Source organism: Geospiza fortis, unplaced genomic scaffold (genome assembly GCF_000277835.1).
Source record: "Geospiza fortis unplaced genomic scaffold, GeoFor_1.0 scaffold147, whole genome shotgun sequence".
NCBI classification, from domain to species: Eukaryota; Metazoa; Chordata; class Aves; order Passeriformes; family Thraupidae; genus Geospiza; species Geospiza fortis.
Window position 1 is genome coordinate 1117834 of NW_005054372.1, and position 27151 is coordinate 1144984.

Here is a 27151-nt window from a genome sequence, read left to right on the forward strand (position 1 = left end):
GAAGAGTTGTGAAATAATTGAATGTAAGTGACAGAACTTAAAGTGAGGAATGAGTTATCCAATCTAGTGACTCATTTCACTGGCTAGGGACAGGGTTACTCACATATGAAAAGGAATCAGTGACAGTTCAAACTTCCCTGTAAGCAACAGAATTATTTGGAAAGGCCACCTCTCAAGCTTCCTTTTAAATTACACTATCCACTTAAAACAGCATGCCTAACTAATTGTATTAAATTAGTGTTAAAGGTGCTAAGCACACTGCTGAACTTTAGGTTGATAAACTTTTCTGACTTACTCAGGTTGATTAGCAATTGCAGGAGAATTCCTCACCATTTCCTTTCCACTTTTTGTTGTGGAATTGAGCAGCAGAAATTATGGCTTGCATTTGGATTGATGAATTTGAGTAGTGTGCTGAAGTGGGTGATACCATAATGTCTCAGTAGAAAAAGATGTTGATGACTTGAGTCAGTGTTGATTAATTGTCATTAATGGCAGAACTGGAAATCAGGAATTCCATTATTTCCAGTATTGTGTGTGTTTGATTCTTGGACTGTCATTTTTTAGTGTTCTAGTTTTCTTTATAAAGGTAAATAACTTCTGATTACATCAATTACTTGTAATCTCCAATGAGGTTGTTATGAATATGAACGAGGCCAAACTTTCTCCAGAGAAAGAGGTTCTCATTTATTAAAATAGCTACAAGGAACGGAGTACCCAGGATAAGCCCAGGCACCCACACAGCGAGCCAAAAACCGAAACAGTGCGCTAACCTCAAGCGCACTGGGTTCTTCCCAAAACCAAACCAGTATCCAAAAACAAGAACCCCAACCCAACCGAATTTCCACCATTTATAGCCCGCTTTGAGTCCAGGATTGGTCCATTTTGGATCTGCATGATGATTGGTCCATTTCCAGGCTTCTCATTGGTCTTTAATGCCATTCATTCTGAACCAGTTGTTTCTGCAGGGCTTCAAATGATTGGTCAGGTCTTCCGTCCAATCCCTCTTTGACCTTGTCTTGCCCCGCCAGACCACTGTTCACCAAATCGTCGACTCTTCTCCTAGCACATTCTAATAAGCCCCCCCTTTAACATAATACAATTAATATAACATAATTAATACAATATAATTGAACTATATACCCTAATTTAACTTAACTTTTACCTATAACAAGGTTTCTAATGACTGTTGTCCCAATAAGACCAACTGTTGTGTTGTTTGATACAGTTCTTTATTCTGGAAGTCTGCCATGTATTCTTTGTTCCTAGGTGCATTTACATCGTGAAATATGAAATAAGCTTTGATTGAGTTGGCCCAGCTAACAAACCTAATATGCATTGCTGTTTGAGATTGCTCTTTTCTAATTAATCTTTCCCCAGATTTTGGGTTGTCTTTAAATCTTGTAACTTCTGATGTCTGCTTCTAGGTTATTCCATAAAATTATTAATAGTAAGTAGTTCAGTAGTAGTGTCTGTATGGTGATTTGTTGGTTGTGGATTTTTTCCATAAGTAGCTACTTCTGGAGCTCTGTTCAGCTGCCAGTTGTTTATCTGCAAAATGCACTGTGTTACGTGATTCTCTTTTTCTTCATCTCAGTACCAGATGTTACTAAGTCAAAAACCGTCAAAATTTGTATCTAATCAATTTTATTTTTTCAAAGAATGATGTAGGGTTTGGTTTAGCTCTCATTTATAAGCTTGTAGAAAGTAGTTTTATGCTGGTTTTACCCAAAACTGAACCAAAGAATAACACATGAAGGAAAAAAAGTACAGTGAAGAAAAAAACAGATTATTGTACTCCTGATTATTTTCCATCTGGGTCATTCTGTCCTACAACACTACATAAATATTATTTCATTGTAATTGATCTAGTCTAACCTCTAGGATGCAGTTTCTGTAATTGCATTTAGACTAATTGTTAGGTTTTGTATGTTTTCCAAAAATTAAATTCCATATGCTTTGTTTTATTCCTGTTCTTCATACATGTTTCACCTTATAGACTTCTGTTTCTTTTATACTAAGAGTATTGTGTTATTCGTGATAAAATTTACCTATCATCATGTAAAAGATGCCAAGTGACTGTGAACATAATAAAATTTTCAATTCCATTCTCCTAGGCAGAATATGAGGTATCTTCAGATGAAAAGCGCATAGACTGTGGCCTCAAAGTTTTAGAGACGTACTTCACTAATGGGGTAAATATATTGCAAAAATTTCCTCAAGTACTTTGTAAGTGTCAAATAAATAGAGAGATATAAGTGGTTGCATTGTTTTTAGTAAATTGACTTTCAAACTTCATTGATCCCATTTTTGTCTTTCTGGGAGGTGTGCTGCCTTCTAAAATTCTGTTCAGTCAACTTGAGCAGAAACCTTGACTGATCTCTGCTTTTATATAACTACTACAATTACAATTTATTCTCCATTTAACACCTACAGAAAATTTAAAAACAAATTAACTCAGTGTATTGTCATCTGAAGTCTTTTAGACTCCTATATGGCCTTGGTTGTTTGCTGTAAATTTTCAGAATTGCTGCAGGTTTTCACAAAGTGAAATGCTGTTTTCTTCTGAAGCATTCTGTTACTTTCAGTTTTCCGTGGTAATCATTAATAGCTGATTTTTTACATTTATCCAGCGTCTTTTTTTTGGTATCCAGTGGAAGCTTTTCTGTGGGTATATAATTAGATATTTGCTTTTTATGAAGAGATGCTCCTTCTGCTTCTCTTGCTTTGGTCATCTTATACAAAAGGCCTTGAAGATGCCTTAAAAGCAGATGGAATCTTAATTTGTACATATTTTGAGAATTTCTTTGGGACTACCGTAATTCACGTACATTTTTCAAAAAAACCCAGATTTCTTTGATCTGGTTTGAAATAGTTTCCCAGCCTGTGTTTGTGTTTCTTTCTCCTTCTTTCCATCCTGCCAAGCCAAAGAGTTGACTTGCTTTTTTGGTGGTAGATTTACGGAAAGAAAAAGAAATTTGACTTATTGCCAAGTTTTTTCCCCCAGATACTGAAATAGTAAATAACTGAAATAACTTCCAATTCATTGTTCTGTAACAGGAAAGAAATAAAAATTTTGCTCAAATACAACTTTCTTGATTTTCTCTTTAGTCAAACTGTTCCTTTCCTTTAACCATATTAAAAATTTTAATTTATCTTTGAATACAAAACTTTGAGTTTTTCTACTGATTTTCATGCTTTTGTTGTTGCTTTCCTTTCTTTTTTATTATGTTAAGTCTGCAGCACATTTGCCAGAAATACCTCAGGAAACAGTAAATGAATGTAAAGCAAGACTGGAAAAGAACCCTTCTAAGGATCTTTTCATGGACTGTACTAGGTAAGTTAAAAATGCTTAGTGTTAAGTTTGAGAATTACAAGAGAAATTTATGTGTTTCTAAGGAAAGTGAAATATGAAGTTGTTATATCTAGAAGTACTGAGTCCCTGAAATGAGTAAGTAAAGTAAGAAACTTGGAACAGATTTATTAGAGGACTAGGTTTCCTTCAGATGTGATTTAGATGTTTGACTTTTGCAGAGCTTTTTCTTTAATGCTGCATTTGCATAAAATCACACTGTTGTCTGACACCAAGAATTCTGTAAGACAAATGATACTTCTCTTTACTGTATTCTTACTTTTTGAGAGACTCTCTTCCATTATGAAGGTACGCAGAAAAATATGAAGTTAGAAGTTGAAGCTTGAAAGGTTTCTAAACAACTTTAGACATTTAAGGTTCTTGAAAATAGGTTTAACTGAGGCCAACACTTATGTGCCATTAAGATGGCTGATTAGAGAATCACTTGTAATAGTTAACACAAAACAATACAACTTGGTTTTGTTCTGCAGTCATGAAGTGGTATTTCACACAGTAGTAGCAGGGGAGGTTTGTTTTGGAGGGATGGTACATGTTTATGAGTGTTACATGTCTTTCTAAAGCCTTTATGTTTCTAATATTTCTGGTTCTTCAAGGCATGCTTGATCATGTCTGAAGGATGACTACAGGTTTTGTCACTGCTTGGGTCATCTCCTTGGCAACAGAAATAGGCATGCTTTGTAACAAGCTGAGATTATAAGATTGAAAGGGCTGTGTGAGAACAGCTCATAAAACATGTCTCAAATGGAGTGTCTCATGTAGATCATCCTCTTTCCCCTGTCCAATAAATACCTAACTACAGTTTGAATGACTTGTTTCCCTCCCCACCTCTATCTTGGTGTGGTTCTTTTAAGGTACTTGGTGTTCAAGGTTTGGATATGGCATTTAGTACTTCACTAGAAAAAAAAATTATTTACCAGTCTTCAAAGAATGCATGAAACCTTGCAGATACTTTCAGAGTTCATATTTGCAGGCTCATACATGCATAAAAAGCTGCTGAGAAGCTGATGTTTAGGTGGGTTTGAAGACAATGAAAATGCAGAGGTCAAAGTGTCTAGTTCCTGTAAGTAGCAGTAGTTTGGCCTTCACAAGTGTTTTGACAGGAACAGTTTTCTGTAACAAGTACTCACTTTGTGAGACATTTAGGTCAAAACCATTGTAGAGCACACTGGTGATGTTTTTCTGCCTACAGCTTCATTCATATGTTTAAAGATATGTCTGTAGATTGATAGCACCTCTTGCTTCAACAACCTTTTTCAGAGTAAGATGGATTTTATTCTTTTATTTTCCTGCTAGAATTGTCCATGAATACCTAAGCAAAACACCTTTTGAAGCTTACCAGGAGAGTGTGTATTTTTCCCGTTTCTTACAGTGGAAATGGCTGGAAAAGTAAGTTTATTTATAATGTTTGCATTATAATTTAGCTTTGCTTTGTGGCAAATTTTGATTTTTATGCTGGAAATACTGTAGAGCTGTATGCTAAATGAGACTGCTTGTTTAAGAAATTATGATCTGAAAAACAAGATGTAAAGGATAATGTTGATGGACAGTAGGAGAACCAATACTCCAATGGAACTGTCTGTAGCCTTTAAGTGATAAATTAAGTCTTTAAGTGGTATTAGGTAAACACAAATTCAGAAGTATTTGGCTGTCAAATGTGCAGTGGAATACCAGTCTTTCTTGGGAATACTATCATCCTTTCGTTTCAAACTTGGTCTAATTAGTGGTTAATAAACGGATTAATCTAGTCTTACCCACTGGTAATTGGATTAGTACTAGGTTTTTTAGGGTGGTACAGATACAGATCTAGTAATTACAAGATAGCAATATTTACATATTATATATGTATCAGAATGTAGTACATTCAAATCAATACTGAGTGTCCAGACTCTTTCAGAAGGTTGAAATTCTTAAAAATTGATTCAAATTCAGCCCCCTGGGTATTGCGATCACAAATTCAAACTTTAAGGTGCTCGAGCACTGATTTTATTGTAAATTCCAATTATCCAATGTCTTTATTTTACTGAATTGTTTGCAAAACCCAGTAAGAGAATTAGGGAAGTCACTCAGATTTTCTACTAAATGAACCTCCTCTATGGTCCTGAGAACAAAGCTGCAGTAACAGTGAGTGCTCATTTAAAGCAAACACAGGAAAACCCAGTACCTTGTAATAGCCCTGCTCTGACACATTTAGGAGAGTTTTAGCATAGAGGGATCAACAGCTCTACTGCCTCCAGTTATCTGTTCCTCCTCCTCTGCATCAATACCCTAACAAATTGGCTCTTGAACTGCTCTTGCATACCACAACTTTTCTTTAGTAAAAACAAAGTGAAATCAGCAATGGTTTACCTTTTAAATGCCACATTGTAAGCTTGATGCCACTGAAATGCAGTCTGCGTGTCAGCGAGTCAATAAAGGGAGGCGGCAGGAGGTGAAAATGGCCTGTGCTGGGAGCACTTCGGGCTCTGAGGCAGCAAAGGGCCGACCTGGGCAGCTTTCCTTCCTGCTATTGGCAGTGCCTGGTGACCAGATGAGGGAGCCCACGTTTCTTAGCAGAGCACCCCTTTCGTTTGAAATTCAGCTCATTATAGTACTTCTACATGAGGTTAAGGCAACATCTGTTCAGAAATATGTCAGAACAGAAAGGAGAAAATGAAGACAGACCTTGGGGTGGGGAGGGATTGCTAACATTTGTAATTCCTGTTGCAGTAATTGTTTCTTTCTGTTAATCAGGCAACCAGTAACCAAACACACATTTAGGCATTACCGAGTCCTAGGCAAAGGTGGATTTGGAGAGGTGAGTACAGAAGTATCTTTCTGCAAGGCAGTTCTTAAGGAGTCAAAGAAAAAGGGGAGTGTGTTTAACTCTTGTCTCTATCAATCTACATTTGACACATCACCTGGCAAGCTGTTGTCAATACAAACTGTTTTAACGTGTTAAAGCATTGTAGGTCATGCACAAAGCTGCAGAAAACTTGTAGTGACTGACAACAGTCACTTCTACTTAGAAATTTCATTTGGAAATAAGAATTTAGTTGCAATTTGCTAATTATGTAGAATATTAATGAACCTAATTTAAAATCTATAGATTTTAATAATTCTCTTTATAATTTATTGAACTGCCTCCGTACATATTTTAACCAGAGCCCTATATGGAAGGAGAGTGCAACTAAATTACCATTATCCTGTTTGACTGTGATGTGAATATTTGTCCTTAACACATCCTAGGACACTTAGCACTGTTACTGTAGTCACTTGTTTCACTAACACAGGCTCCACAGTTTTGCTAAACTATTCAACCCCCAAAGAAATGTACTTGCCTCTGTATAATCACTTTTTCTACTTCTGTTACAGTTTTTGTGAACCTTTAAAGTTTCATGAGCAAAGGTTCTGTATTGATACTTACAGACCATAATTTTCTGACAGCATTAAAGAGTTTGAAAAGAAAATGAAATTTAATTTTCTTTAAAATAAAAATTCTAAAAAGCCTCCAGCATCTCTGACACATTATCCTTCTTTTTGTAGGTGTGTGCCTGTCAAGTACGGGCAACAGGAAAAATGTATGCTTGCAAAAAGCTAGAAAAAAAGAGAATAAAGAAGAGGAAAGGAGAATCAATGGCTCTAAATGAAAAAAGGATTCTAGAAAAAGTGAATAGTAGGTTTGTAGTAAGTATCTACTTACTTTCTATTTTCAGAAATTTATCTCGTTTTGTTTGCTTCTTCTTTGTCTCTTCCAGGAGCTTGTGGGCACAAAACTCTTTTTAAAATTGATTTAAGGAGTGCATGAGAGGAATGACCAATACAATAAGAAATATGTTTTGTGTGTGATTGGGAATAGTTCTGTGCACAAGGATTATTTTTGGTCCACCTGTTTTATTTCTGACAGCCAGAACATTAGGCAGTGTTTCAGCATGCTGATGCCACTGAATCTTTGTTCTCTGCTTAGTAGTTGAGTTTTTATATCGTGAGGTATTGTCATAGCATTTGTTACTCCATTGCTGATATATTTTAAGATAAACATGACATTTTAATTGTGTATTGATTCAGGTTATATTGCTTTGTTGTGTACCAAGGCTTAAAGCAGTATCTTGGATGTGAAACAAGTAACTTTTTAATGGAACTTCCATGTAATGGAAGTCTTAGTTTCAGTACCTAAATAGCATTTGTAAATGATGTAAATTATGCTCTGTTAGTAGCTCTAATTACTAAGCAGTGTAAGAAGTTAAAATGTTCAAAGATACACCAAGTAAAACTTTCCCCAAGTAATGTTTACTTTTTAATTGAAATGTCATTTAAATGTTAATTTCAAATACATTTTGCTTTGGTTTGAAATCCTTTTACTTATAAATTTTGTATTGCTGTTCAGAGGATTTTATAGTACCTGTTTTAGAGGATAGTGAAAGTTATTTATAAATATATGTGTATAAAATATGTTTTTATTTTCTGATAAGTTTCATGTATTAAAAAAGCCACTGTAGAATACTGCCAGCTACAAGAAAAATGAAGTTGCTGGCCAGACACATTAATATTTTAAACTGTTGTAAATTATGGTTTTGTATAAATATGCTAATGTTATTTTTGCATAAGGCTCCTGGGCTTAAATTGATTGAAACTGAATTCAGAGAGTATCTGAATTTACCCATAAATTATTAAAACAGTGAAAGTTCTATTTTGGAGTAACATTTTTTTCTGTATATGTAAACACTGTAAATCAATAATTGATCCAAGTTGAATTTGAAATTGCTTTATAAAATTGAGCATGAGTTATTTTCCTCCTGCTATCCAATGGTGGTTTTTATGCAACAGAGAAGATCTAGGTCTAACATTTGCAGTAATACTGGTTTTAAAGTGGACAGGTAAGTTGTCATGTCTCTGTCACAAGTACAGTCATAAATAGCTGGACATATAGTTAAAACCACCAAATGGAAAGCTATGCCTTGAGTAGCTGATTTGAGTAGCTGATTTCTGTATTTATTTAGTTTTATTATTTAGTATTGTATTTACACTTCTGAAGGAACAGTTTGGATCTATTACTGCATTAAAACAATTATTTACTTCTACTGCATTTAAATACATTTTTTGAGTTAAAAAAACCCCACCCTACTGATTTTTTTTACCTAGCTAGTTTACCTACTGTAAGCTAAGTATTTGTTTGAATTCCATTGCTCTTAGTACAAGTTAGGTAGTTTTGAAGATCCTACCAGATGATCATCTGCATAACATAACTTTTTCTATTGAAAATGAATTTGTAACTTAAGCAGTTAAATTTTGTGGTATATTACATTGTGTTAAGTGGGGAGGGTTTTTTTAATTCACAAGTCTACTTTAAAACTTTAAATGCACTTAAAAACCTTTTACCTAAAACCTGAAAAAAAAAAGTGGTGCTTTATCCTTGCCTATCAACATTTCAAGTACAGTGAGAAGAAAGATTGTAAGGAGTTATACTGAGTCATTACTGTTGGCAAGTTCTAAATGAGGGAAATATGCAGTTACCTGGGGGGGAGGCAGGGGTAGGAATAGAAACTACACATTTGATTTAAAATAATTTGAGTTCCTCTAGGGCAGTTTTGAGTCTTGTAGTTCAGGAAGATGGTTTGGCAGTGCATAATTCATGGATATTAATAAAATAAGGAATATGCTATCTGGACAAAGAGTAATACAGGTACCATGCAGCTGAGGGGCATCATCAATAACTTTATTTTCTGGGCATCTAAACAGATTTGCCACTAAGCTTTTGTGTTGTGTGTATGGTTTGTGTACACAGACAAATTAGTCTGAATTCCTTTGTGTCTTCCAGTACTCTGCAAGAGTGATTTTCCACTTGTGTGTTTCGTTCTTTTTGCTTTGAAAAAGGATTCATAAGTTGATTGTATTGGAAAAAAGATCTGTGAATTGTTCTGGGGTTTATGAATGATTAATGGTTGTGTTCTCACTCTGCCCATTTTTAGGTTAGTTTATCCTATACATATGAGACAAAAGATGCCCTGTGTTTAGTGTTAACCATAATGAATGGAGGGGATCTGAAGTTTCACATATATAACATGGGAAATCCTGGCTTTGATGAAGAAAGGGCTATTTTCTATGCTGCAGAACTGTGCTGTGGTCTGGAGGATTTGCAAAGGGAGAGAATTGTTTACAGGTGAGTGTCATCTACACTTACTTGTACTTTTCCATGTCTCTTCAGCATTGAACACATTAATTGTTTCCTACTAAAACACATTTCTATTTTAATTTTGTAGGAAAAGAATAAAAAAAAAAATAGTTATCCTTTTCATGGCATATCCCTAGGAATATATCTCTTATGTCCTCTTGCTGTTGATTTAGGTCTTGATGCTTGATATATTTTAAAACAGTATAAAGTTTATTCAAGGTTTGTTTGTAAAATAAAATGAAACTATGATTTACAAAGCAAATTAATTTATAATTTTAATACATAAGATTTAGGACTATGGCATTGTATTCCTGCCCACACTAAAACAGTTCACAGAGGGCTCTAGAAGTCCCTGGCTGCATTGCATGTTACACTCACAAGGGTAACAGGATAGTCATAGCCCATGTGAAAAGCTCCTTCTTCTGTTTTAGTTTCAGATTCCTACAATAAAATTATTATTGCCTTTGAATTAATGAAACTATCAGAAGCTTTATGCATTTCAATTGAGATTGTATTAATGTAATGCTCTGTTTTGTATTTGTACATCCATCATTTAACCCCTGGTATGCATTAATGTTACAGAAGAAGCAAAGCAAACTTAGTGGTGGACCAAGAATGCTTTTTTTATACTTCTGCTGTGTAACACTAAGTGTCACACACACAGACACACAGAGTGGGAAGTGGCAGAACCAGAGTGATTCAGCCTTATGCTGGTGGTTGGATGTGGTTCCCTAGGGAATTTGGCCAATCTTGCAATATTACACACTGTGTTTTGGCATACACATAGGAGGGAAGCAGGGGTGAGACATTTCATCAGCTACAAGTAGGTCATTTTACATTGTTCAAATGAAAACAAAATGAATTGTTTAAAATACAAAATAACAACAACAAAAAAAACCCCAAACAAAACAAAAGACCCCAAACCACAACCCTGTGTTTAGGCCTAACTTGTTAGCTGTTTGCCCACAAGACAACCTTCAAACACTTATGTCAAATCCTAGTGTTCTTCAGTTTTTTTACCTCTGATCTCTCCTGGTTTCTCTGCTGTTGTAATCTTATATTTAATGTCCATTTATTAACGTTATGGGGATTGTCGAGACTTAAAACCATGAGAAGCAGAGCATCTTTATGACTTTTGTATACAGTTAATCTCATAAGATAATGAAACATATTATAGAACATTAATGAACCAATATTTGGGGGGGAAAACCCTACTTAGATTTCCTGGTGAACAGTTTTCTCTCATTTAGAATGTCAACTCTAGAGTCATTCTTCCTAAAATTTTTTCTTTTATGTTATTCAGACTCTTCTTCTTGTCACAACTGTATGTATGTATGTATAGATACATATTGTTTTTAAGAATCTATTCCAATAACTGATTCTTTAGCCAACTACTGGGTTTTATGTCTATTTTTGGCTTATTTTTATGGTGGAATAAATCTAAGATACTATCTCAGTCCACATGCTTACTCATACCACAAATACACACATATAACAAACCATAAAAAATTAACAATATCTATTGTAACAATCTATAGTGCACTATTATAAATAATAATGTACATTATACAGTTTATACAATTTTCGTGCATATATATATGTATGTATATCCTCAGGAGAATCTCCTAGGGGATAAATCCTAGAAAAACTTCTGATTCAGCTTGAATGACTCCCCAAATTTTCCTTGAGCAGAGAAAAATTCAAACATTCCATTCAATATTTTCTTTTGTTCTCAAAGTAAAAATGCACAAGATGCAAAATTGCAATGCTGAATTTATTGCCCTTGTAGTATTTCCTGAGTCTTGCTATCATTTAATTGTTAAAAAATGTTGTTTGTGAAACTTTGATGTTTACAGAAAAGTAATAGGAAACTTCTAGAAAGTTATTGCAAAGAATCTTAACTAGATGAAGTGTCTAGGAAGCTTTAGAAGTTGCATGACCAAGTTAAAGAAATTGAGTTTGGATGAATGATATTAAGCCTGTGCTTAGTCTTGGGATTATTACTCTTTGTTGATATTCTGATGCTCTGGGGTGAAATATAGCAAGGGGTCAACATCAAACTGCAGCAAACACTTGTATTTTACCACTGGGGAGTTGTAAAGCTGATACTCCTCAGGAGAAATGTTTTTCACTTATGAGCACAAATTTGGGTGTAAATACTGGTTCTTTATATCAGGATTTTAATGCTGTGTTGCCTTTGTTAATGCACATTAAATAGTTATGTTAATATCAATTAAAGAGGATTAAGGAGTTCAGGGACAGTGGATCTAGTTCTCTGGTTAAGCTATTTGTATTATAGGCCATCAACTTCACAGCTTTTTTTGTTTATAGGTAGAACTGGAAAAATTGCTTCAGTCAAAACCAAGAAGTCTTCTGTTGCACTTGAGGGCTAATAGTTTTGTCTGTGTTTAATTCACATTTCTGTTGTTTAATTTGTAGAGACTTGAAGCCTGAGAATATACTTCTTGATGACTGTGGTAAGGAAAAATTAAAATTCGTTTTGAAATCAGGAATTATACCTATAATACCAAGCCAGAAATGTAAGGGATTTCTTCATAATAAAAGAGACCTCATTGATGAATCTTAATTTAGCAAAGAAAATATTGCCTTACTTTTTACAAAACAGGGGAAAACTCTGGGAGTGACCATGATTATGTATGAAGGGTCAATTTTCTACCTTCAAATGGTTACTTTTTCTCTTTTGCTCCTCATTTTCCCCTCCTCTTGATTTAATATCACTAAAATTTTTATATGGATTTGTTTTGTTTGTCTTTTCTTCAATTATGGAAACATGATTTGTTAGATGGGGGGTGGGGGGGGGCAGAATGTCACTTAGTAAATCAGAATGTTTAGTCAGTGGAAGAAATCTGAAGCATTTCTGTGTTAACTTTTTGACTAAAAGAGGTCTGATGGTCCCTGATGGTGGCTGGAAGGAATCAAGGAAGTACAAACAATATGAAGAAATGTTTGTAGTCTTTTGTTTGTCAAAAGCCAAATTAATTCTCTTTAATGACTTTGTATGCAAGTCATTACCAGAATCTTTTGAATTGACTGTGGAACATGTGCAGGAATTCTCTTCTAAGCTGTGGATTAATATTACAAGTTTGTTCTTGTAACTGCTGAGCATTTTAGTTGAGGAAAAACGGTTTTTGAAGTCATTAGCACACTATTTTTTTTTTAAAGTCAGCATGTTCTGACTGATAAATTTCAAAACGATGATGCTTGAGAGAAGTCATTTTCCAAGAGCTAAAGCTTTGCTAGACATCAAATGCATTCTTTAATTTTTCTCTCCAGCAATGTCTTAGAAAAGCTGAAGGCTTCTTTGAGGAAAAATGTAGCCTTGCAGGACTGCACTAGAATGCTTCCTCTCTCCCAGGGATATTTTGATCTAGTTCCAGAGAGCACAGGAGACTAATTAGAAAATCGCTTCAGGAGCTCAGATCTTGCTTGAAAGAGGAGTTCATCAGATGTCAGGGAATATAAGAGCACCTGAATGTATTTAAAATAGCATTTGCTGCTCCAGAGCATTACCTTATTTCCAACCAGCATATAAAATGGAACTTGACTTCCTCCTCTCTGTCTCTCTCTCCTGGTTATCTAACACATGTACATAAGAAATGAATATGCTGTTAATATTGATGCTGTAGAGCTTTTTGAATGCCACAGCATATGTGCACAAAGGTTAATTGGGCATTGGAGTGGGCTACCCAGAGAGGTGATGCAGTGTCCACTCTTGGAGGCTTTCTAAATAAGTATTTTAAAAGCCTGGGACACCTTGGGCTGCCTGCTTGCTCAGAAGGTTTTGCTAGAGGCCTTCTGAAATCCTTCCAGCCTGAATCATTGTGTGAGTCTCTGGTGTTTCTGTAAACAACAGTATCCCTGTCCTTATAACCAGTATTAGCAATAAGTGTGAGTTTTGATCTTTTTTTTTTCCTTTTTGCAACGAATCTTTCTACAAAATTGTTTTAGAATTGAATTGAAAATGTAATTGTCGTTTCTTCTGTCTAGACTTTTACATTTTTATTGAGAAAGTACCTTATGTGTTTTTGCATTAAAATGTCAATACAATTCTTGCCTTGAAACGTCTTGAATGTGCTTGAAACAGTTCATGAATCTATCCAACAAAGAATGGGAATGTCCATGGGAATGTAAGGGAGAGTGGGGTGGATTTATTCCCATTGCCCTGCTTGGACTGGTTCCCCTCTGAGCAGTGCATGACAAACCAGTCTATTGCCAGATGATTTCTGTTAGAGGTACAGCTCTAAAGGCCATGTGTGATAGGGGAAGGTCATCAGCTTGAGACATTTGTCTGATAAAGTGCAATAGAAGCTGTTTTCCACTTAGGAGTGATTCAGGAGAAGAGGAAATCCCAGAACTGAACTGACATGTTACAATATAAATAATTCTGAGTGGGTTATTGACTGGGCTGCTCTTGGTTTGGGGTGGGAGTGGGGATAGCAATTCCAAGTACTCGTGTTTGGCATTATTGGGGTACTTCATTACAGGAGAACAAGCTCTCTCAGTACAGGCTACAGTTTTCTCACATTTGGAAGAAATTAAGTTAATTTTGAAGTTTTACTAAGGAGTCAGAAAGCTAAGGGCTTGTGGTGGGTATGCAGAATGGAAAACCTCAAGTGTCTGATGCATAGATGCAGAATCTGAAATGAGCATTTCTGTTTGTCCAAGAACAGTAGCCTGTGCCAAAGCTAGGAATTAGAGTGCTTAAGAGCAAATTATTTTTGTATGACCTTCAGAAAATCAGTTATATCTGTGCCTCTCTTTCTGCACAGTTTTAAGGAGGAGCTGGATAAAACACTCTTTTCAAGTTAAGTTAAATAAACTTAGGGCTATATGAATAGTTTGGTACTTTGCAGTGAGGTTTTTTTATGAGGTGTGCAATAGAATTTTTTTGTTTTAAAAGTGATAGTACTTCATTAATTAGCTGACTATGTATAATTTATTTTAACATAAATAGGACACATCAGGATTTCAGATCTTGGATTAGCTGTGCAGATTCCAGAAGGTGAAACTGTCCGAGGACGTGTTGGGACTGTTGGTTACATGGGTATGTAAAGCATCCTTTGCTAGTTACATTTTACCAGAAAATTTGCTTCTGTGAATTTAAGAACTGTATTGGACCTGGATTAGTTACTAGACATGTTATGGGAAGAAGAAAGGTTATAATATGCATTTGTAGATGTTACTTAATTATAAGCCTACTGATAAACTTGAAAGCTTAACTGAAAATTCCAGCTTTAGGCAGAACTTTAAGAAAGCACCTAATTTTTTTCTGAGACTGAAAGAGATTTATGGTCACAGGTAAACAGAGAAATTCCTGTGACAATACATTTCTTTCCATGCTTTGGAAAACTTCATTCTCAGGGTTTTTTTCATTCTCTGAAGAATACTGGTTTTAAGTATTAAAGAAATTAAGTTTTTCTCTTGAATATAGAGTTTTCACTGTAGAAATTAAAGTTTCTTCAAAGTACAGAGGAGTCAAATAAACATGTCTGCACAGGGCCCAAAGAGAGTACCTGAGAGTTTTTCCAATATACACAATTAGTCAATTTAAAGTGAAATGATGTGGGTGTATGTTTGTTTTTGTTTTGTAGCTCCAGAAGTGCTCAAAAATGAGAAGTATACATTCAGCCCAGATTGGTGGGGCCTTGGCTGTTTGATTTATGAGATGATTGAAGGACAGTCTCCGTTCAGGAAGCATAAGGAAAGAGTTAAACGCGATGAGATTGACCGCAGAGTAAAGGAAGACCAGGAAACATACTCAGACAAGTTTTCAGAGGAGGCAAAATCCATCTGCAGGATGGTGGGTGAAGAGACATAGAGGTTTGAAAATTAAATTTCTAATCCTTTTAAAGAGACCAACTACTTTATTTTAAAATCTTGAAAAATTTTCAGAACTGGATTTCCTAAACCTTTCTTTAGTTCACATGAAAGTTTGTGATTGTTCATGAGCTGTTCAGTTATCAAACTTCAAGAATTCAGAACTTTTCTCAAGATGAAGGAAAGCTGCATAAATTGATTATTCATCACATGAATGAAATGGTCTAGTACTGCTTGGACCACTTGTTAATATAGATGGAGTGCAATAGCATGCTAAGCTTGGATACTGCATGGGAACAAGTGGCTGAGTAGTACACCAGTTCCTTCACCTAAAACATTATCTGCAAGACAATTTCTTTTTCTATCTTGCCTCTTCTTAAATTTATACAGAAAGCTTCACAAGTTTTCTGTACTAGTTAATGCAAGATATATGCATTACTTAAGCCCATAGGAAAAAATATAAGTCTGTATTTCCTGAAAGGAAAGCCTACTGCAAAGTCTGTACTGTAAAGTCTTCCCAATATGGCATAAATTAAAATATTTTCATACAAGTTTGGGCATAATCTTCAAATCATGTGCTTTCAGGGGTTCTTTTCTCTGTTAAAAATATTTTGTTCCCAGAATGTTGTTGTTTGGGTTTCCAGTTAATTTTGATACACGATAAATTTAGTTAATAAGAGGCCAAGTAGCAAAATAAACTGATTGAAAAACATTGTATGTAGGTATTTTTTCAGTTGTGGGATTGTATCATGGATCAGCTTTTTTTTCCATGTATCTGCAGTTACTTGCTAAAAATCCCGGAGAACGACTTGGTTGCACTGAAGGAGGAGCTGCTGTTGTAAAGCAGCATCCTATTTTCAAGAACATCAACTTCAAGAGGCTGGAAGCTAACATGTTAGAACCTCCATTCTTGCCAGATGTAAGTAGGTGAGACAGATTTGATTAGTATCTAAAAAGGGAAGAACTGTCATAATTCTGTTAGCAGTCATATGAACTCCAGAGAAGCCTTTAAAGTTAGTTACACTGGTAGGAGAATGCCATTGTGGCTATTGATGATAACTGATTGTTTTGTGGTGTTTCATCTGAGATCACAAAACCATTTACAATAGTGGTATTTCCCTAGGGAGCTTTGCAGCTGATTTCTTACCCCATAAAAGTCCCCTTCCATTGTTCAGATGCAGAAGAAATGAGGAATAGCTTTGAAGAAAATATTCCAGAGTTGAAAGGAAGGTGACAGAAGATGAGTGAATTATGATAATCATTGAGATCCAGACAAGCTGCCTCTGGCTGTGGTATTTCTTTTCTGTTACTTGCAGGATGCATAGAATTGCTCAGGTGACTTATGAAGAGCATTTTTGTATTTCTGTTCCATAGATTAATGCAATGTGGTGATCAGCAGTGTGAAATGTAAAATTGCAGACATATTGCTCCCTTTTGCTCATCTAGAGAAAATAAAACCAAACTAAAAGTCCCCAGATCCAAAACTTTAATGAAGTAATCTTGTCTTGTACTGCAGCCACGTGCTGTTTATTGTAAAGATGTCCTGGACATTGAGCAGTTCTCCACAGTGAAAGGAGTGAACCTGGATACCACAGATGATGACTTCTATTCCAAATTTGTGACGGGTTGTGTCTCAATCCCTTGGCAAAATGAGGTAATGCACATTTCATAGAAGATTATTTTCTGTAGTACAGCAGTATAGAATACATAATAAAATATATCATTATAATTATTTTCTCTAGGAGATGTAAAGAGATTTCTGCTTTAGACTTCTTTGCTGAGAGGCTTCAAACAATTTTTTTTCTGAAAACATAAGGAACTTGCTAAAAACTGAGATTTATGGTAAATTTGCATAAACAAAGTCTGGCATCTTGACATCATAGGCACAGCTTTCAGAACAGTGTTAGTATCAGCAAGACCACCCTTTCCTTGTTCTTCAGTCCCATGTTTTTCATGGGATAACATGGGACTGAAGAACAAATTGCTGTTCACAGGAGAGGGATGGAATGTTATTCCAAGTGCTCAAAAGCAAATAGGTGCAGTGCAAGCTGTTTGTGCATAGCCTGTGTATCAATAGAGTATCCAAGTGACAGCAATACAGAATTGCAGACTCACCTTTTTCAAGGTTTCAAAACAAACAGTTCAATATCAGTTGAGTCAGACTTTCCCTTAAGAGTTTGTTTTGTGTGCCTAGTGAATGAATAATCTAGTAGTCTGCATAGAGTACTAGAATTTTTCTGCCTCTGCATGCAATTCAAATCCTCTTTACTGTTTCAGCAAGAGCACTCAGTAACAATTACTTAAAATTGTAGTTCTTGTTATGAATGCCTAGTCCCCATTATAATTTATTCGTGACTTTCTGAAATTACTATTGTCTTGAATTCTACTAGTGTCATTTCTCTCCCAGTATGATTGCATTTTATTTAAAGCTTGAACACAAAAGATGACCAATTTCTGAACAATTTGGAGGAAAAAGTACATTCCCCTCTGTTTTCCTTTTGTTTTTTGCATTACATTAAGGATATTTGAAAAGGTGTCATTTGACATAGAGAGTTTTCACTGAGAAACAGTGAGCCTTGAAGAAAGAAGTATTTCCTATACTATGTTGTAATTCTAAACTTCAGAATATGATCTAGTCATTAAAAAATGCACTGCAGCTTAATACCTAACCCTGCAGAGAGGGATCAAGTTGGAAGTAGTTGTGGAATTCTTGTGATGGCAATTCCTTTTCTTCAAGAAAGAACTGCAGATTTCATTTGTGCTTATTTTTCCTTTTAATTCATGTTACTGAGCTTTCCTTCAGATTTTTGCCTCTCAAGACTTTCTCTCACCATTCCATATTTTACCCAATGTCCTGGTTTACAATAAAACAGGCTGCATTTCTTCTTATTCCTCTTTATGCCCTCTCTCCAAGGTATATTCACAGCCTTAAGCTGCGCCAAGGGAAATATAGGTTGGATATTAGGAAAAAATATTTTTACACAAAGAGTGATAAATTACTGGAATAGTCTGCCTGAGGAGGTGGTGGAGTCATCATCCCTGGATGTGCTTAAAAAAAGCCTGGATGTGGCACTGGGTGCCATGGTTTAATTGAGGTGTCAGGGCTGGGTTGGACTCAATGATCTTGACGGTCTCTTCCAACCTGGTGATTCTGTGATTCCTTTGGCTGCTAGCTGCTGTGACAGATGTGTACTGGTGGCACTTAACTGGTAAATGCCAGATGGATTTGGGCATTAGCCCCTCCCCCCCTTCTGACCCTGCCTATTGGTTACATTTTAGCACTCTTCCTGCTGTCCTTTCTGTACCCAGTAATTGTGGTTTTGTTTCTTTTGTTTCTGTGTACACAGACAAAGATTATTTCAAAATCCTTTGCTTCTCTCCAGAGACCCATCTTCATTATATCTTTTTTTCCTCCCATGTTGTGTTTATTAATTAAGTTCAGTTCAGGGCATAGAGGTATTTCATTTTTTTTTTTTTGGCTGGCCTGCTCTAAAATGAGCAGAATACCTGAAAGGAAAATGTTTCTGGTTCTAAAACCTTCTCTTAATTGCATCATAAGCATAAGAAAGGCAAGAATGCAAAAAAAGCAAGGGAATACCTGACACCTGTGTGAGAGTGCTCTCATTGCTATTCTTTAGTTGGTTGTGTGCACAAGGAGAGTCAATGTCAGCTTTGTGCTTCCTTTTGGAGACAGTGGTGTAGTTTGGCTGATGAATTTTTAAGTGTTAGGAGTACCCAGCCAGAGTAAATAGGTAATACCTGGAACTTGTTTGAGAGGCTTTTATGGATATTTCATTTATATTTCATATGTTTCAAAGATGATTGAAACAGGATGCTTTGAAGATATCAATGCATATGAAACTGATGGTACTGTGTCACCAGACAGAGAGAAGTCTCCTAAGCCAAAGAGAGGCTTCTTTCACAGACTTTTTAGTGGAGAGGTAAGGGCATTTATTTTCTTTCATTAAATTAACTTCCATTCTTTTTTTTTATTATTATTAATTTGTGATAGGAAAACTAAGTTGCTCACTGCATAGTGAAACTAATGAAATCTGTTTTGTTATGGCTTTGTCCTTCCACCACATTTCAGAAATTATGGCAATCCCTATAACTACAGGAAGCTTTCCTGCCCCAGCATTCTGTCCTCCTCTAGTTACCTGGGTTCTGTTAAAAGCTGTGCTATAGATCTTCCTTTGATAAAGAGGTTAATTTGGGTCTTGCTTCTTATATATTTTACCATTTATTAATGAAACCTGTTTACATGTCTTCAAAGATAATTGAGGCCCTGTGTAGAAACTAGTAATAAGTAAATTTATAAGCAAAAATAAGTATCTATCCAATAAATAAGTAAATAAGTAGAAATGTCCCCAAAATAAATGAGAAGCACCACGAAACAAATGTTAAAATATCTTAGGCAGTTCAACGCCTTCACCAAAACAATGACATAGTGGATCTTTACTTAGCTGATAATGCACAGCCTTTTCTTACATGCAGACTTCTACTCTTTAGTAGAAGAATTTCCTGTTCAGAGAATTGAGTATTTACCACCTAAAAGACACATCATGTATTGTAATTGTCTACAGGATGTAAAAAATAGACTATTTGTAAAGGTTTGTAGTTGAAAATGTTATATACAATTCTGCTTGCTCAGTGTGCCTGCACTTAGAGAGGAAATATCTTGAGAAGCTTGAGTATATTCCAATAGTGAACACTTGGGTAGAAATTACTTTTGCTTTCAAGCAGAAATGAAATTTTAAAATTGCTAGATGCATATTGTTAAGTAGCCACAGCAAGGCCATGTATTAAAATTGCATGAAGAAATTTTTTGTCTTTAGCTGGCAATTCACCTTTCTAAAATGGTACAATGCTAATGGAATGTGTAATAGTACTGTCATTTTTAGTTCATCTTTTCAAATACACTTTTCCCCGACTTTGAGTAATGGAATAGAAGGGATGGTTGAGTGTACTAATATTCTCACATAGCTAAAGATAAAGCTTGTGTCTTACTTTTCCAACCAAAAATCAGCAGGATTTGCACTGTCCCAAGATATGGTTCTACGTATTGAAAAGAAGTCCTAAAAAATGAATATGGTTTGACAGTTTTCAGTTGGTTTTGAACTAATAGGATTGCAGTTAATTGTCTTATGAAGTTAAAAGAAGGAAAGAACTTTAATTAAATTTTAACAACTTGAGATTTGGGCTTGAGATTGTGGATTCCTTTGAGTTTCCCAAAGCATTTACTTAGGATGAAATAAAATGTGCTTGAAAAATACCCACCCCTCCCAGCCTTTCTGGGCCCCATAAAACACACAAATGAAAAATAGTATTTATTCTGCAGCTGAGTTGTCTGTTTGTCTTCTCTTGCAGGTCTGCTTTAAGTCTGATTGCAGTGATGATGAGCAGGAGTCCTCCAGACTTTAAATCATTTTATGCTCATCAGAAAGGATGAGCAAGCATTAAATGTTTTATATCTCTGTAGCAAATTGTATTATATATATTTTTTATCTGAGTTCAAGGATTTTTGTACATTTGTACTTCATTTGTTTTAAGATGTATATTTTCACTAAAGCTTAATTGTACAAAAAGCAATGAGTGCCATTTGAGTGAGTGTGTTTCTGTATGTATTTGATTTATCTTGATTATTTTTTTCCCAGTGGAATGAATCTAGAAATACTAAAAGGATTTTAAAGCACAGAGATAGTATCTATGGCATCACTGTAACTTGACTTTGTATGCTCCTGGTAAAATTCTTCTTGATAGCAGTTTTCTTAACGGTAAAATTGATGTACTGATAAATTTAATAATTCTGGTATTATCCAGCAGCATGGCAGTGCTATTACCTAATGTATCTCTCAAGCAACTGCTAAGAGAAAAAAAGGAATTCAATGCACTGTGGCCAGCTATTAGGAATTGCTCTTTATTATCAGGCTCTGTAGAATCTCTTTCTGTATTTCTGTATAAAGAGAACTTTGAACATTTAGCTTAATCCTCAAGCTGAAGTATCCCATTCTTCTCTTTCCTACCCATCTTACACATCCTCTCCACAGAGTTTCTTGGCATGAACCATGCAAGTCGACCTATGCCAAAATTTTATAACTATATTTTGAAAACTTTGTTGTCTTTACTGACAGGATTTCTTTTTACCTGTGGAGACACAGTTTTATTTTATTTTCTGTAAATGAAATTGTATTTAACTCCATGTAGGATGTTATGGTTTTATAATGGGTTAAAAAACAAAGCATGGGCTCTTCTTACTAATGTCCTCTCTGCTTATGTTGTAATATGCAATGTTCTAGGGTTGACAGTGATCACTGCCACTGGGGGAAGGGCAAGGTAGCATTAAGTCTTGAATTTAATTATGTAAGTATTTTTTATAGCCTTTTAAAACAGAAATATTAAAATATGTTTTTAATGATTGCTTAATACTATGTACAACTGGTATTGAAGTTCGTTATGATTACCTGATGTCCATTAGTAAAACTGACAAAAGCTGCTTGAAAGCTAGGCAAACTTCCATTCTTCTGGACTCACTGTAGGTCAGACCCTATATTTTGTAAACTTCTAGTAAAACTTCATCTGGGTATGAGAGTCAATTTGAAGAACACATTTCATTAAGAGACTCTTCTGTTTTCAAAATTGAGTTAGATACTTGAAATATAATGGAGTTGGAGACATGATTTTAGTTTCATATTTTGTTCTGTATTCTGAAGATTTGTCTCACTCTGTACATGCATTCAGATCTCTGGGGCACCAACTGGACCACACATGTATTGTACACACAGAGCAACTGAACAGCACCCCCACCTCAAAAAGGTCTCTCTTGTGATCTGCAGACCCACTGGAAGAAACTTCAGCTGCTTCTGAGAAACTCACAAGATATATTTGATATTCGAGCCCATCATCAGGTTTCAATTCATGGTATTTGGTCTCTAAAGACAAAGCTTTAGTGGATTAGAATTTGAAAAAATTGGAAAACCAGTGTGTTGCAGAGCCCTACTGGGGCTCATCTGGTGTCTCTCTGAAATTGTTCCTCTTGGCTACTGTGCCACAGAAATGAGGAATGAGCCTATTTTCCTGTGTTTTCAGTGCATTTTTCCTCCAGTCTAAAACAGCACACAAGACAGCAAAATTACTCTTTTAGAGAGTACAAAGGGAGAAATTGGCAGAGAGAGAGAGAGTTTGAATGAATTACTGGAAAATGGTCTGATGTAATAGTGAAGGGATGGGAGGCTTGACAGAAATATCTGAAGTAAGGGTGTTGGCTAGAGCCATTATGTGTGAGACAATGAGCTGGCAGTCAGACCTGACCCTCTTTATTTTGTACCACAGCAATAGAAGAACTCTAAAAAGAGGGGAATGGAATAATGGGGAAGCAACAGAAGGGTTTTATAAATACCTACATGGTTGGAGAAGCCATTGTTTCCCTGATTAAGGGGTTTGAATTTTTAAGATCTTAGGCTTGCTGTTCTGAGACAAAGGTGACTGTTTTTAATTTAATGTCTCTGTAGAGTAACTTGAAATTTGGGCAAGAATACCACAGACACAGGGTGAATAATTTTTATGAAGAAAATTAGTTTTAACAGATCAAAAAAAATCTGAAAGTCTATTTATCATGCATTTCAAGTTTTCTTTCTGTACAGGATGGAGAGGAATCTTAACTTAAAAAAATAAAAATCACTTCTCTGTTTTGGAGTGTTGAGGCTTAACATATATTTTCCAGGAATCTGTGAAGAAAGAGGGCTAAATGAAGAGAAAAGAGAAATTGTTCCTAAGAAGTGGTTATTTTCATATCTGCTTCTTTGGAAAAAGGAACTCCTTGTAAAAAAGTGAGAATTTGTTTGTTTTTATGAAGTTTTACTTAGTTTAATTCCAAAAGTTTTTTCTTAAGTTCAGAATAGTACTATTGAATTGTTTTGAGTGAGTACATGTTTGCAGGATTATGACCTAATTCCATTGGATTTGGGGTTTGTTTTTGTTTTTTGGCTAGTTGATTGGTTCTTCCCCAATAGGCTCAAGATGGCATTATTGTCCTATAAATTTGTCCCTTTTGGCTAGAAATACAAGCATGTAGTAATGACTGGATCTTATCTGATGTGAATCCCCATGAAAATTAATAAAACCAAGGAACTGGAAGGATCACCAATCAGCATAAGTGTCCTTACACAGTACATGGAGGGGAAATGTTATGCTGTTTAATCTAAGGTGACTACATTGGTGAAAGGCCTTTACTGGAGATAAGCTTGGAGGTGGATCTTGAGAGCAGGGAAGGGGTAAGGAGAGGGGAGAACACCTGAAAACAAATTATCACAATGTGAGAAATTTAATATGAACTTAGCTCTTGATTTTTTTAGGACATAACTGGGACAAAGAAGGGGGGAAACAGCAGGTTGTGTTTACTGATTATGTAGCCTTTTACTTCCATGAACCTGTTGGGGTGGGATGGGGGAAGCCAACATAACTTCTTGTAATTCAGTGTGACTTCACTCTCTAGACCCATGTGTTAGAAGGCTTAATTAGCAGTGAGACCATCCAATGTTCTACTAGTGCAAGATTTGGAAAGACCTATGGAATTCCACGGAGTTATTTGCATGAGATTAACCCTCCTTTCCTGTGGTGTGTGTTTCCAAGCATTTGTGTATGTAAACCTTCGTGTTTGCTTGTGAGTACCTCAAACCTCTCTATTTAGCTCAAAATTCAGAAACTGTGAAACAATGTACCAGTGTCTTATTGGTTTACTTAATGCTTTTCAATGTTGTGACCAGAAGAATAGAATCTTCATGCCTCAGGGTTGTTTTTTCTATTAAGAAAGCTGTCAGCTTCTCCCTGCCCCCTGAGGTGTGTTCATAACAGAGATGGTGTTGTTTCTGGGTTATAAAAACAACAGAACAGTCTCAGCTGAATAAAGGAGCACTTAATACTAATAGTAAGTAGAAAAAAAACCCTGTGGTATGTCTGTAACAAGAGTGTTATTGACAAACCTTAGCCTTTAACATCTCTTGTCTCTTTTTTTTTTCCCAAATCATTCTTAAAACAGTAGTCCTAAATGCTTTTGAGTATGAAAGAGAATTATCTCCAAATCAGAATAAAATTGTCTGGTTTATAAATCAGTGATAAAAGCAATTAAAACCAACTAACAATCCATTCTTAGAATGCACTTCAATTTTTTTTCAAACTACACTGATGTAAGAATTTCTTCATTGTCATTTGTATGAACGGAGAATACTTGTTTACAAGTTACTAAAATATGACAACAAAAGTAATACTTTTCTAGGGTTTACACTTTAGCCTTATATAAATTTAACGTTGGAGTTATCATCTTCATTTTAGTATAGGTTTTCAGAAAACACTTCTCTTTAGGAAGTGAAATTCGAATTATTGGAAAGCACCTTTAAGCTGAAGTCATATTTACTTTGATTTTAATTACTCACTTGGCTTATTTGGTGATGATGATGTGTTTTCTGTTGAATGAAACATTCTTTTTTATTTCATAATTGCAGTGTAACTTAAATTTTGCACATGACATGTAGGTAACTTTTTTCCATGATTCAGATGTGTCCAAAACACCAGAATTCTTTCCAGGCATAGGAAGCTGACTGTTAAATGTGATGTGTTATTTCCAGCATCTCCAAACCACTGACTGTTCTTCTGTGAGCTGTTTTCCTGGACATTCTAGCATTGTAATTCCTGAAATAAAAGCAAAACACTGCCACATATCTCAACCACATGTATTACTGTCTAATGTGATTTATTTACCATGTCTATCATAGTAGCTGGGATAGAAAAAGAAAAAAAAAAGAAAATTGTAATTAAAATAAATTTCCAATTTCTTGAAGCAGAAAATGTCTCCTGCATAGTGTAAGCTTTTTACCAATGTAAGATAGTTGAATCCAGGAAAAAATGAAATGCCCTAGTTCTGCTGCACTGATCCAATTGATACCTTATCTCATGGTCTGGATCTAGATTTCTGCATAAATTTCCATGTGAAAAGACAGAATTATCAGCATGGGCTGTTTTTCATTAGCACATTTATTGTAATTTTATAACATGAGTTGAAGGACAAAGCTCCCAAATGCTCTCCAAAAGGGCTTCATATTAAATGACCTTAAAACGACACAGCCAGGCTGTGACATATTGCAGATTATCTGTGCATATGCCAAACCAGTGGGCCAGCAGTCTCATGGAGTAGAATCAGCTACCTGCTGAATTGTTCATGGAAATGCAGAAATGCTGGCCAAAGTGGGACTTCAGGATAAGGTGAAAAATACTCCTGACATGCTCATCTTAAAAACATTAAATCAAGAGGAAACCTAAGAGACAAGCTAAGAGCATGTTTCTTTTCTTTTTCTCCTGGAGGCTGAGATTAATTAGTTGTCATCTCCTAAATTTCAGATGATAATCTTTTAGGTATGCACTGTTAATTGAAACTTAATTTTTCCTAGAGGTAACATCGACTTTACAAAAACACTTGTTCTCTAATCCTGCCTTGCTTTTTCTTGCCCCTTGCCTGGTTTACACCGCTTTGTTTTACCAGTGACATGATACACGCAAAACCACGGATCAGTTTGGGCCAGGAGAACCTATTGATAAGGTATTCACCAAGGAAAAACCTGATACCATGAGTTACCTTCTAGTTAGCTCTCAGCTAATGAGCCTCTCGGCCGACAGAGCTCAGGCAGGGAGAACAAAGAGCAGCGAGCTTGTGGGCAGGCACTGCCTCGGTGAGTCAGCAGCCCAGGGGGACTGGCACACTGATGGAAAACTTCACAACAGCCTTGCAAGGCCGGGCTTGGTTGGTGTCTTATTTAATCTTTGATAAGAGCTTGTGCTCTTTTTGCTGTGCTTAAATGTATTCAAAGTGTGGAGTGGCACATGGACAGTGTGCAGCATTCCAACTCTGCTGTCATCTTTTATCATGTCTCATTTGCTAAATAAAAAATTAATGATTATCCACATGTTCTACAGAAATGTTTCTGCAACCTTTATTATAAAATAATTAGGAGAAATACTGGTTTTACCTTAAAAGTTCACATTTTGTAGCACTTCTATGGTGAAATAATGTTTTGCTTTAAGTTGAATTGCTTTCAGGACTAAGGATAGGTTTCCTTTCAGAGGACTGTTTCAAATAGTTTGTCTTCTACTAACATGCTAATAAAGTTAACTGGCAGAGAGAGCACCGTTCAAGTGAATATTTGGCAAGAATGTTACCTATGACTTCTGTCGGCCTGAATATTCAGAGACATAAGCTTTGCTTCATTCCTTCATGTCTGCTAACAATAACCAAGTTGAATTACTGGGAATTTGTTTTCTTAGAAGTTTCAAGAGCTGTTATCCATTTTTGTTGCTGGAACCAGTTTAATATGTGTGAGATAAGTTGAATTGCCAGTTCTTATCAGCTGTCATTTAATGTCTGTATTAACAAGTAGATATATTAAAATCAGTAGTTGCGATTGAAAACTTCGCAGTACTGTTGATTTTTTCTAAGTGTTTAGTAATGGAATCAGTGATTTAAATATTCTGTACTGTCTCTTGTATCCTGTATGTTTAATATGTGTGCAAGAAATATCCTCTGATAAAGCAGGTCCTCACTCAGGAGAGGAGCGCTGGAAGGGCAGCACGTACGCTGCCAAGTTTTAAGTGTCCTGTTCCTGTAAGAGTCTCCGCAGCCTAAAATAAAACCGGAGCGCCGGCAGCGCCTTTGGCCGCCGCTTGTGCTGCGGGGGCTGGCGCGTTACTCGCTGTGCCCCGTGACGTGCGGCCAGAGAGCGGCTGCTCCCGCCTTGCTGGGGGGGTCCGTG

The 27151-nt window shown here is 35.7% G+C and overlaps 1 protein-coding gene across 1 annotated transcript in view; it reads left to right on the forward strand.

The window, feature by feature from the left end:
* Positions 1-26810, forward strand: part of GRK4 (G protein-coupled receptor kinase 4) — a 41175-nt gene extending 14365 nt beyond the window's left edge. Inside the window, exons 4-16 of the mRNA XM_014308526.2 lie at positions 2115-2192; positions 3234-3334; positions 4664-4756; positions 6101-6164; positions 6893-7033; positions 9316-9506; positions 11958-11995; positions 14494-14583; positions 15131-15339; positions 16138-16275; positions 16873-17010; positions 19175-19297; positions 20724-26810. Coding sequence (XP_014164001.2) covers positions 2115-2192; positions 3234-3334; positions 4664-4756; positions 6101-6164; positions 6893-7033; positions 9316-9506; positions 11958-11995; positions 14494-14583; positions 15131-15339; positions 16138-16275; positions 16873-17010; positions 19175-19297; positions 20724-20777 — 1458 coding nt within the window. The 3' untranslated portion in view covers positions 20778-26810. The remainder of the gene's footprint in view (positions 1-2114; positions 2193-3233; positions 3335-4663; positions 4757-6100; positions 6165-6892; positions 7034-9315; positions 9507-11957; positions 11996-14493; positions 14584-15130; positions 15340-16137; positions 16276-16872; positions 17011-19174; positions 19298-20723) is intronic.
* Positions 26811-27151: the final 341 nt, after the last annotated feature.